This window comes from Drosophila mauritiana, unplaced genomic scaffold, assembly GCF_004382145.1.
Source record: "Drosophila mauritiana strain mau12 unplaced genomic scaffold, ASM438214v1 U_132, whole genome shotgun sequence".
In the NCBI taxonomy this organism is placed as follows: Eukaryota; Metazoa; Arthropoda; class Insecta; order Diptera; family Drosophilidae; genus Drosophila; species Drosophila mauritiana.
The window spans coordinates 42,799-55,190 of NW_022881264.1; the positions used below are offsets into that span (position 1 = coordinate 42,799).

A 12,392-nucleotide genomic window follows, 5' to 3' on the forward strand; every position below is an offset into this window, starting at 1 on the left:
TTGCTTCGAAAATTTCTTCTTGCCTCTGGAGTGCGCCGGCTATGGCGGCCTCCATACTCGCAATTTGATCTGCCTGCATTTCGGCTGCCTGTTGGATTTTTTGATTTTCAAGGTCGAGAACGCTGTTTCGAATGAGAGGTGCCCTACTGCTTGACGGTTGGGTTTGATTTTCCACTGGCGTTTGCCTTATGACCCTTGTTTCTAAAAGTTTCCTGTACTCTTCCAAAACTTCGTCGTCTGATTCGACGGTATCGGTATTTCTATACATATGTCGGAATTAATAAAAAAAATTTGGTGTTATGAATTTTAAAAAAATATTGGAGAATATTTTGTTTTCAGTGTCGGCGACATGGGTCCGAATAATAAAAAATTATCAGGTGATACCAATTCAAAAAAAAATTTCCCAGAATATTTTGTTTTCAGTGTCGACGGAAATCTAATTACTTTGTTCTTTATTAAAAGCAAAAGGTGGGTCTGTATTTGTAATAATAAAAAATTGGGTATTATAAAATTCGATCAAGAACTCTATAGAACATTTGCAAAATATTTGTAATACGTATTAAATCAGTTGCCTTTTATTATGAATACAAACACAAGAATAAATTGAATATCATTTATTTTCACAATAAGAATACTGTAAAATTTAGTCAAAACCCTGTAAAATATTTGTAAAATATTTGGGGAATGTTTATGGAATATTTTTATTTCATATCAGATCAGTTGCCTTTTATTTGAAACACAAGCAAAAAATTTGTTAACTATTTTTTATTTCATATCAAATCGGTTGCCTTTTATTTGAAACACAAGCAAAAAATTTGTTGGCTATTATTTATTTCATATCGAATCGGTTGCCTTTTATTTAAAACACAGACGAGAAAAATATTTTAATAATATTTATTTTCACATGAGAAATTCGAGTCCAAAATTGCTTGGATGTTATTTTTTTTCCAGTATTTTTTACTTTTTTTAAACGAAAAAATTTATTCACTGGATATGTTTTGATTGGCGAAAACTTAAAACAAAAAGCCTACTCACATGTTCCTAATTTTAATTTTCGAGTTTTGCGATTTGCCGACGGCTTTTTGCCACTGGTACTGTCGTCGCTGCCGCTGTCGTCGCTGCCGCTGTCGTTGCTGCCGCTGTCGTTGCTTTAGGGAAATTCTTCCCGTTTCAGTTTTTTTTAATATCAATTTTTCCAACTCTGCTGAGAGCTTGTTTTTGGTTTTGCACTGTACTTTGTTGATTTTTATCAATTTGACCAACTCTGTTAAGAGCTTTGTTTTAGATTTTTCACTTTGAGGTTTTTTTTTTATATCAATTTAACCAACTCTGTTAAGAGCTTTGTTTTAGATTTTTCACTTTGAGGTTTTTTATATCCCCAATAAGAACTTCTCGGCGGGTTCGTGCCGTTGGGCGCCAATTATAAGTCTCAGTGTTTAGGTTTAATTATTTTATTACCGCACTCCCGTTAGGGCGAGGGTCTTTAATATTTTCTGTTACAGTACGTAGCGTAAGCTACGGAGTACAATTTATTACTGACTTAAAATCTTAACTCGCTGCAACTCCAGGCCTCTGGTTTGTTGCAGCGTTTTCGGCAGAGCGCTTAAGTCAGCACTCCTGTATCCGGCCGATCACTCGCTCCGCGAGTTTTTCGGGCGGACTCCGGGCAATTGCCCTTGGAATGCGCGATCAGCAATATCCTCGCTGCGCGTGCAGGCCACCGGATACGGCTTGCAATTCGGCAGTCTCACTCCGTGAAAACTGCTTGTGTTAACTTATACGTTTGTTCAGCTTGGTATTTAGACCGCCACGGTGTTTTCCCATAACTCAATACAACTCTACTCACTCAGATATTTCCTTAGTTTTGGCAATTGTAAGTTCCATGTAATGATTCCTCGGTCTTCTTCCTCAGCCTTCCAGTCCAGTTTTCCTCCAGTATGTGTTTTTTATTTCGTTAATTTGTCTATCGTTGGACGACTGTCACGGTCGCCATGTAATGGGTGCCATGTAATGGGTCGTTCATTGATAACACAAGTCTTTTGGTTTTGATTGCAGCCGTCAGGCTGAATTAGGTTTTTATTTGATTTTTATTAAATTTTTGTTTGGCGGAAATGGTTCTGCCAGTTCAACGTCTTTACAGTGTCTGCGTTGTGAGTTTTGAATATATTTCGTCTTAGGCTAAGCCGCGTAGCTGCGCTGCCGGATACGCCAGCGGCGGAGCGGCTTTCTTATGTATATCTTATATATCTAGGCTTATCGAGAGAGCGATCTATGTACTTATGTATTATGCATTTGGTCGGCGTGGGAATGCTGACCATGCACTTATACTTTGTAGCCTTCAAGTGTACGATCGTGTTACATCCGCCTTGGGCCTTATTGGTTGCATAAACATAAACATAAACATAGAAACAAAGTGCTGCTATATGTTAGTATGCTATTATACTTAAATGTTCTTAATATTACATAGGCGCATACTACACCAATGGCACCGGAGTTGTTCACTTAATACTTGAAACGTATCAGCGCTAACTAATTATAAGGTATTTGCGGTATTTATTTTTAATCTTCGAAGAGCGTAAACTGGATGTAAATGTGGTTTCACTCAACCTTGACAATTGATGTATTCGTGTTGAGGTGTGTACTCATCTTAAAATCTGAGAAAAGATAAAGATTTTTTAGAAAATTCGAATAATAATTGTGGACAATATTTTTTTTATATTAGTTTATGTTTAATGCTCGTTTATGTTTCATTTGTGACGAGTGAATTTAGTGAACAGTTGAACTGGGCGCGGTAGTCCGTATTCTTCCTTTTTGGCCTTGGCCTACTAATGGTATGGTTGCCACACAATCCTCTGGGCTGCTTTCTCGGGTGCCTCCACACCACTCAGCCTATCCAGCAGATTACCACACACTTTAATCAGAGGTTACTTGGTTAATATTTCATTTACTTTCATTTCATTTATTATACTCTGTACTGCGATATCGGTAACTCCTCCCCCCCTGGAATGAAGTGACGGCCACATCGAAGGAATGGCCGAAACGTAATTTAACGGAATTTCCACAGGGGTGATAATGGTGCTTCTTCTTTCAACATCAGGGTCAATATTGTGCATATGGTATTCTCGTTTGACCGCGCGTTCACACTTCCGAGATCCTTCTGTTAACACTCCGACACTCGGCCTCCTTCCGCACGCGATCTCTCAGATGATTTTTGGATACTTGGTACGCCGTTTCAAATATCGCATAAATCTCACTGGTTGCAAAATGAAAGGAATATAGTGATCGAAGTCACCGTGTAAGGTGACTTCACCCATCCAGTGAACTTGTACATCAAGCAGCCCGAGACTTTGCAATCGTATTCTGAAACTTCTGTTTCAGATGTGCCCATAACGTTCATAACATTCATAACGTTAGCGTACATATGTTGTGTTGAATCGGCTCCGAAAATGGTAAGTCGAATCGCCCATAACGACTTCATTATAGTCTCCCGTCAATTGCTGATCAATCGAGCCGACACGGATAAGGACAAACAGAGTGCCAAGGTGCTCATTATCTACAGCACTGGAAAGCAGCACATCGTCACCTTCAAGCTGCCCATCCATGCGTTTACAGTGCAAAAGCTGTGTCTCAAGATGAACCTTCATATGGATGATAACATCACGATTGATTGCATGGAGAATGCCGGTGGTCTCTGTGGGATTCGCCATCGGTGATTCCATTGCCGATAAGATTGCCAAGGCAATACGGGTAACACCTCAAATTCTCCAAAGAAGAGTAGTACTGCCCAAGTGATATCGTCGGCGAATCAAGACGCCAATACTCCCAAGACCAAGAAACAGAAGAAGTGTCATTCTGCAGAGGACAGCAATGGTTATCAAGTTGCTGGTGCTCAAGACAACCCAGGTTCATCTGGCAATAAACAGGGAAGTCAAACCCCTACGGGTAACACCTCAAATTCTCCAAAGAAGAGTAGTACTGCCCAAGTGATATCGTCGGTGGATCAAGACGACAATACTCCCAAGACCAAGAAACAGAAGAAGTGTCATTCTGCAGAGGACAGCAATGGTTATCAAGTTGCTGGTGCTCAAGACAACCCAGGTTCATCTGGCAATAAACAGGGAAATCAAACCCCCACGGGTAACACCTCAAATTCTCCAAAGAAGAGCAATGGTCTCCAGGGCGTGCAACCAGCTGGAGACGCTCTCGCAAGCTCCCAGTCAATCCAGTCGAAGGACCAAGTCGCACATGCCACTGTTAGCAAGAAATCGGAAGAGACTGCTGGTGGATCTCAATCGCGGGTGCAACCGAATGTTGCATCCATACCGGCGCCAGCCGAGGAAGCAACTAGTGACACTATACCCACACCTGCAGAACGCGCAGAGAAGAGTCGCCTGCGCCGGAACAGCAACTGGATAATAAGCAGGGACTTTGACGATGAAGTCATTGTGCTGTTGAGCAGCGAGGATGAGGAGACCACCGCCGCCGACAATGGCCAAACAGAGGGAAGACTCTCCGGCGACGAGAATCCAACGCTTTTCACATATCCGCCCACCGGAACCGGTGGCCTGAGCATCACCATTCAGGACTATATGTGTCTCAAGGAAGGCTCATTTCTGAACGACATAATCATTGATTTTTATCTGCGCTGGCTAAAGAATAACATCATACCAGAGGGTCAGCGCGATAGGACGCACATCTTTAGCACATTTTTCCACATGAGATTGACCACAGAGACGAGTCCCAACAACACGAAGGAGCCGGTGGCCAAGAGGCGTCACGAAAGGGTAAAGAAGTGGACACGAACCGTGAATATATTCGAGAAGGATTTCATCATAATACCATTCAACGAGAAGTCCCATTGGATACTGGCCATCATATGTTTTCCAAACCTGAAGACCTCCGTGGTTAACCATGATGTACAGACACCCGGCGAAGACATTCCAATCAAACAGCCATTGATTCTCATCTTCGATTCGTTGGAGGGCAACTCACGCGATCGAGATATTGCCATATTGCATGATTACCTCAACTTCGAGTACAAGGCAAAGTATCCGAAAGAGCGGGCGCGCATCTTCAACGGGGATAATATGCCAGGTCTCATTGTGGAGGTGCCGCAGCAGGAGAATCTCACCGATTGCGGCCTCTATCTGCTGCAGTATGCGGAGCAATTCTTCACAAAACCCATCGTTAACTATAAGCTGCCCATTAGGGAGCTGATCGATTGGTTTGACCTGCTCACAGTAACCAAGAAGAGCGAGGATATCGCCAATCTCATCCAGAAGCTGATGAATGAAGGCAATCAGCAGGGCATAACTTTGCCCGTCATAAAGTTTCCCACACTGAATGGCATAATGGTGATGGATGTGGATGACGATAAGGAATGGGACACGGAGGAAGAGAATCAAACTATAAACCAATATAGTTTTGAAACCAGAACACCGCCGAAAAGAAGGCATACACTCCAGTAAACCACTTGTGAAGTGGCTGCTTCGGATCAGATCAGGATCACAGGATGAGCAGGATAAGCAGCATGAGCAGGATAAGCAGCATGAGCAGGATAAGCAGGAGCTGGATGCCAGGAGGTGGAGAATGGCCAAACATCAAGAAAAATTCTAAATTTAGAGTCACCAAATTAATAGAAAATATTTTTTTTTGTAAATAGCAAAATAAACGGTCCATAGGACCAATAAAAATAAGTCACGCAATAATCATAGCTTTATAGATTGCCAAAAATGAATTCTACTTTACTATATGGTACTTAAGCGCGGTTATCAGCTATTTGGAAAATCAGCATTATACTCGACTCTAAGCCCACACACATACACAGACACACGCACACGCACACACATGGATCTCTTTGCATTGGTGTTGGGGTTCGGCGATAAGATAATCGAGCCATTAAGTCGCGCCGGCGATTCTATAGACGCTCAGTTGCTTTGGAGCGATTCTTTGATGCAGACGAACGTCGGAGTTTGCGGATTGTAATAAAAGAGCAAGCACAGAGAGAGAGAGAGAGACAGTTAATGAGACAGAGAGATCGCGTGCGGAAGGAGGCCGAGCGTCGGAGTGTTAACAGAAGGATCTCGGAATTGTGAACGCGCGGTCAAACGAGAAGAAAAGGAGCAGTGCAAGCATCGGGCGGCAAGAAGCCCGAAGGACTCAGAAGGACGAATCACCACAAGCAAGTGGAGATCCTGGGAGTGGAGGAGAAGGATCTGACGTGTCGTAAGGATCATTGGAGTCAGTGGCCAGCGAAGGTGGTCCCAGGACGAGCGTTGCCTCGCCCAAGGACGATACACCCTGCACCATAACATCCTAAGTCCGTTCCGGCTGGCAGAAGAACCTTCAGAAGGAAAGGCAAGAACCCGACGTGTCCATAAGGGTCAGTGGAGTCAGTGGTCGGTATAGGTGGTCCCAGGACGAGCGTTGCCTCGCCCCAGGACGCTACACCCTACCCCATAACATCCTAAACCCAGACCGACCGGCGGGTGGTCTTCCAGAGGAGACGACTGCGACGAAGCGGGTTCCAGAAGGACAGTGGAGTCAGTGGTCGGTACAGGTGGTCCCAGGACGAGCGTTGCCTCGCCCCAGGACGATACACCGTGCCCCATAATATCCTAGTCCCGGCCGGGCCGACTCGTCGTCCACGTCAAGGAGCCAGCAGTACCACGGAGGCAAGGCGTTGCAAGAGAAGCGCCGAAGAAGATCTCCGAAAAAAGTCAATCTCAGTTTTTGGCGTCCAGAATGGAACTGATTGTGCTTCTACTTTCCAGACTTAAGCTAAGCTAAATGTTTACAAAAGAATTCTAGTGTTCGTTGGCAACATGTATATATCGAAGTGCTGGTGCGGCGGTTCTTGTTTCTTAATCGAGAATTGTCGCAATCACATCCTGTCAAAGTGCTGTGTCTGCATTTGCAACATAGTAGCAGTTTCGAATCAGCTCATAAGGGCAATGACTGTTTTGGCGGCTTGGCGGGTGGTACCGAATCGTGTATACTCTGTACTGCGATATCGGTAACTCCTCCCCCCCTGGAATGAAGTGACGACCACATCGAAGGAATGGCCGAAACGTAATTTAACGGAATTTCCACAGGGGTGATAATGGTGCTTCTTCTTCTTCTTTTCAACATTAGGGTCAGTATTGTGCATATGGTCAGGAATACGAATAATATATAAATTGTGAAGAGGTGACTTGTAGCCGAAGTCTTCATGGTGATGATGTCATCTTGGCTTGATAAGGCTTGTATATAGAGTTTGTGCAGGTTTATGTCTTCGAAAGTGTTTTTTATATGCATCTGCTCGAATGATCTTGTTTTATTATGAATTCGTTGATAGATTTTATCTCGTTTTCTGACAATATTAATTTGGGTATAAGATTTAACTTAGTTATTAAGATGCTTTCGGCTATGTTACTTATGTGGTTGTTTAAGACATCTATATTGAAATTAATTCTAGTGATATATTGGAGTAGGTGTATTTCTTTATGCTCATCATTCAGAGTCTTGTAAATGTTGTTATTGTAATTCTTAATACAATTGTTAATGGTTAGTTGCTCTTAATTAATGTGTTTTGATATATTCTCAATCCTTAGAATAGCTTCTTTGTTAAATAGTGTTTGTTTGTTGATTTTTTCTGTTATTTGATTTTCATTTTCTTGAACAACGTTAAACTTTTCGTCAATAGTTTTTTATTATGCTACCAAGACCGTTTACAATACCTCTTTTTTTCTTTCTTTGGGTAATATGTAAGGTGTTTATTTTGGTTTTTAGCTGATCTATTTTGGCTCTTAAGCCGTTTATAATTTTATCTGAAACTCTTACTTCTTCTAGCTTATTAAGTGCTGCTTCAAAGTTCATAATATTTTCTAAAAGGTCCTGTGTATTAATTTTGTGGAGTAAATGTTTGTATGACTGTATGACTCTTGCGTCTCCCAGGTCTATTTTTGCGATTTTGTCATACTCCTCCAGTGTTTGAATTTTGATAACTTTTGCCGTTACGCAGCAAAATCTGTAAAATATGACCAATATTACTATTTTGTTCTTCTCTTAATTTTTTCTTTATGACTTTGCCCTTTAACTGTTGTGTCAGTGGTTGCGAAATCCTTTATGAACTTCCTATAATAGCCAAGTAATCCTAAAAAGGATTTAATTAGTTTTTGTGTTTTAGGCATGGGAAAAGCTTTAATAGCAATCAGTTTTTTGGGGTTGGGCTTTATGCCCGAATTGGTGACTACATGACCCAGGTACTCAATTTCCTTTTTGAAAAACTCGGATTTCTCCGGTAGGAGCTTCAAATTTGCTCTACTTAGTCTGTCAAATACTAGCTTCAGATCATTAGCATGTTTTGGAGTGATGCTGAAAAAAGTATAATATCGTCAAGATATATAAGACAGCATTTACCGTCCAGGTCTGCTAGAATGTTATCCATCACCCTCTGAAAGTTTGCTGTTAGTGAGACCGGATGGCATTCTCACAAACTCGAAATGTCCTTCAATTGCCGAAAAAGCTGTTTTACTGATATCTTTGGGGTCCATTTCTACTTGGTGATATCCGCTTGCCAAATCTAGAGCTGTGAAATACTTAGCTCTACCAATTCTGTCTAGTGTGAAAGGTGCTATTGTGAAGGGTGCTATTTTAATGTTTAATAAAAGAAGAGCTTAGCTTCTGCTCTGTTCGAGGTTCTTTATTTGAATAATCAAAGTGTGCTGAAGTTGGGTTCAGCTAACCCGCACATACATTCCATATATCTATGTATTCTTACTTACATTTATACATATACATATGTATGCAGAAGGCATTGACCACTTGAGCTGCAAAGTGCATGCTCAGCATTCCCACGCTCCGCGATCGGCTTATGTATAAGCGTTAGATCGTATTACTGGGGCGCTGGAATGCTTACGTAGTTTTTGGTGGTCTTTTTGTATATTTATATTTATTATGACAAAGTGTCACAATGTATTGACGCTAAGTTATACCCAATCATTTATTGTATTGTTAGGGTAGATTAGTCCAATATGCTACACTAGGACATCGTTCATATTTGGCATAGGGTATTTGTCTTTTACGGTTTTCTCATTTAACTTTCTATAGTCTATTACCAACCTCCATTATTTGTTACCTGAAGCGTCAGGTTTTTTTGACACCAGAAAAATGGGTGCGCCCCATGGAGAGTGGCTGTATCTGATAAAGTCTTGTTCTAACGTCTTAGTGATCTGTCTTTGAATTTCCTGTCTTTCTACTGGACTATACCGGAATGGCTTTGAATGTAGTGGAATTTCGTCTGTAGTCTGTATTTTGTGCTTAACAAGATTAGTAAAAGTCAAGTTGTCCCCCTCTTGGTGGAACAATTTTGGAAACCTTTTACAGAGATTCTTTAATGCAGTAAATTCTTCTTCTTAGTTTGGTAATTATATTCGTTCTGTCTTGTGGGGTGTTGTTGCTAAACTCGGATATAGCATTTACCTCGATAAAATCGTTTCCGGTATATCTCTCAACCTGTAGTTTTGCGTCAAGACACAATTTCTGTTTATCTTGAGAAATGTTGACTACTTCCATAAAACTGGAGTTGTCTATATCTTGGTATAGACCTCCTGATATGAGTAGATTGTCGGAGATTTTTGTAGTTCCGTACCAGAATTCCCCGTTATCGATGGTGACTGGTAGCTTAACTATGTTTTTAGAAACTTCGTCTAAAACGTGTAGTTCTGAAGTTGTGTTATTTTCCGAGTGTAATTTAATATTGAAACGTTGAGTTTTTAGAATTGCTTTTGGAATGTTAACTGTTGCTCCTAACTTTTGTAAAATGTCCATCCCGATTAACCCATCAAAGAATGGGTGAAATTTGAATAGTATTAGTTGATAACGCGTGTTATCAGAAAATTCTGCAAATACGGGTATTATTACTTTTTGAAAAACTTGATGCACGTTAAGTGCGGTTTTAATTGAGATTGGGTCGGACAAGTTAATTCTGTCTGTGTGGAATATCAACTCTGGGCTGATGAATGACATGGTCGCCCCTGAGTCTATTAGGAATTTTAGCGGATATCCAGATTTGAGGTGGATCAAAATGTATGGTAGGGGGGACCCGGGTTGTTTCTTTATTAAGTATCCTGTCTGTCTCTCGAGGCACTTTGTGGAACATTTGAGTCCTCGTCTATGTTGTGAAGTTGGGTGTATTTCTCGGAATCTTGTTCTATATTATGAACAGAACCCCTGTTTTTATTGGAGTTCAGATTTTCGAATTTATATTCTTATTATTCCCTAATATTTTTTTTTTTTTTTTTTTTTTTTTTTCGCACGGGTCCCACGGCCACACCTCCCGCCCAACCGACCGAGGGGCGCTGCCGTGTATCGTACGGCTCGATTCGCGAGAAGATATAGACGCGATATAAAAAATAGAATAGGAACGAGGAAATGAATATAATGAGGAATAACTATGTTAAATATTAGTGTTAGTAGGATCTAATTATGTAATAGAAAAGATAAAATCGATTGTTTTAATAGCGGCAGAGAGTCAAGATTACAGATAATAGGATAAAGTCTATTATAGTCAGAACATAAAACTCTGTAAGGGTCATGCAACTCATAATTAGATCTACAATGATTTAAGATAAGGGGTATATAGTTTCTAGTGAATCTACTTGGAACCGAGAAGTTAAGCCGACTAATCAAGTCGGGACTCTCAACATCCCCACGAATAAGTTTACAAATAAAAACTGTTCCAAGCATAGTTCTACGGTTAGCTAGGGATGGTAAATTAATTAAAAGTAGTCTACTGGAATAAGGGGGTAATATATGGTTTGCATCCCAATTTAGGCGCCGCAAGGCAAAAAGTAAGAAGTTTTTTTGGACCGATTCAATGCGGTCCGAGTGGACTGCGTATTGTGGACTCCAAACAGGTGATCCGTACTCGAGAATCGGACGGACTAACGAAATAAATAAGGTTTTAGTCAAGTAGGGATCATCAAATTCCTTAGACCACCTTTTTATAAAACCAAGCACACCCCTGGCCTTATTGACAATAGACGAAATATGGTCAGAAAATTTTAGTTTTGGGTCCAGAAGAACACCAAGATCATCAACTCGTGTTATTCTGTCCAGAGAGCACCCACTTAGAGTGTAAGTCGTGCGTATTGGGTTGGCACGACAAAAGGTCATAACTTTACACTTGGAGCCATTTAAGTTTAATATGTTATCACGGCACCATATTTGAAATCGGTCTAGATCGGATTGTAAGTCCAAATGGCAAGAAGTGTCCTTGTACTGGAGGCATAATTTAACATCGTCTGCGTACATAAGTACACGCGAATGTTTTATTATTAAGGGGAGGTCGTTAATGAATAAGGTAAAAAGAAGCGGACCAAGATGGCTCCCTTGTGGGACACCGGATGTGACTCGGAGAATAGAAGATAACGAATTTTTAAAGAGGACTTGTTGTGTCCTGCCATTCAGATAGCTTGAAATCCAATTTAGAAGATAAACAGGGAACCCTATAAGATCAAGTTTTTTTATTAGAAGGTAATGATTAACAGAGTCAAATGCTTTACTAAAATCAGTGTAGATGACATCTGTTTGAAGATTATTTTTGAAACCCTGTATTACAAAAGAAGTTAGCTCCAAGAGGTTAGTGGTTGTAGATCTGCGTTTCATAAAACCGTGTTGACACGGTGATATGATTGATCTACAAAGGTGCTGCAAATGAGGAGTGATAACATTTTCGAAAAGTTTTGGGATAGCCGACAATTTAGAGATTCCTCTGTAATTGCTTGCATCCAGTTTGCTACCTTTTTTATGATATACATATTTATATTTTTTTTATTATATATTTATTATTCTTTCTACGTGGGGAATAATCTCTGTCATTCGGAAATATTGTTTATGGTCCCTCTTTCTTTCGTTATATCTTGGGTCATAGTTATTCTTACGATTGCCCTGATAACCACGATAGTCCGTTTGTCTGAAACACTCTAGTTTCTTGTTTTCTTTTCTTCTCCTGGAAATAAATGTCTCTTTCTTTCATGGCCCACTGAAAGGCTTCTTGGAGGTTGGTAGGTCTCATAGACCTTACCGCTAGGCCAAGTGGGCCTTTAATGCCCGTCGTGAAAATATTTAGACAGGTTTCTCCGAAGAATTCCTTCTTTGATCTGATTAGTATCGGTTCGAGGTCTAGGGTATCTAATAGTTTGAAAAGAGCTGTCTTAATTTCACAGATTTTCTTGAACAAAATCTGGATTGGGAGTAGAACGAGACCATATAATTCGGCCATTAGGGCTTGCTCGTCTCGCTTGTCAGCACAGAACAAAATTTGTGCGTCTTTAATTTCATCCCAATTAAGACCAGCTCCTGCTGTATGAATCGCATCCTCGGCTTTGCCCTCCAGTTTCTGTCTAATC

General features: G+C 40.7%; 1 protein-coding gene across 1 annotated transcript; it reads left to right on the forward strand.

Annotated features, from left to right (window-relative positions):
• Nucleotides 1-3,461: 3,461 nt before the first annotated feature.
• LOC117149099 (sentrin-specific protease 6-like) lies at nucleotides 3,462-5,468 on the forward strand (the record flags this gene model as incomplete). The annotated part of the gene is given in 3 exon segments (XM_033316742.1): nucleotides 3,462-3,688; nucleotides 3,690-3,729; nucleotides 3,963-5,468. Coding segments are annotated over 3 exon segments (1,773 nt in total), but the record flags the coding sequence as incomplete, so codon positions are not given.
• Between the last annotated feature and the right edge of the window lie 6,924 nt (nucleotides 5,469-12,392).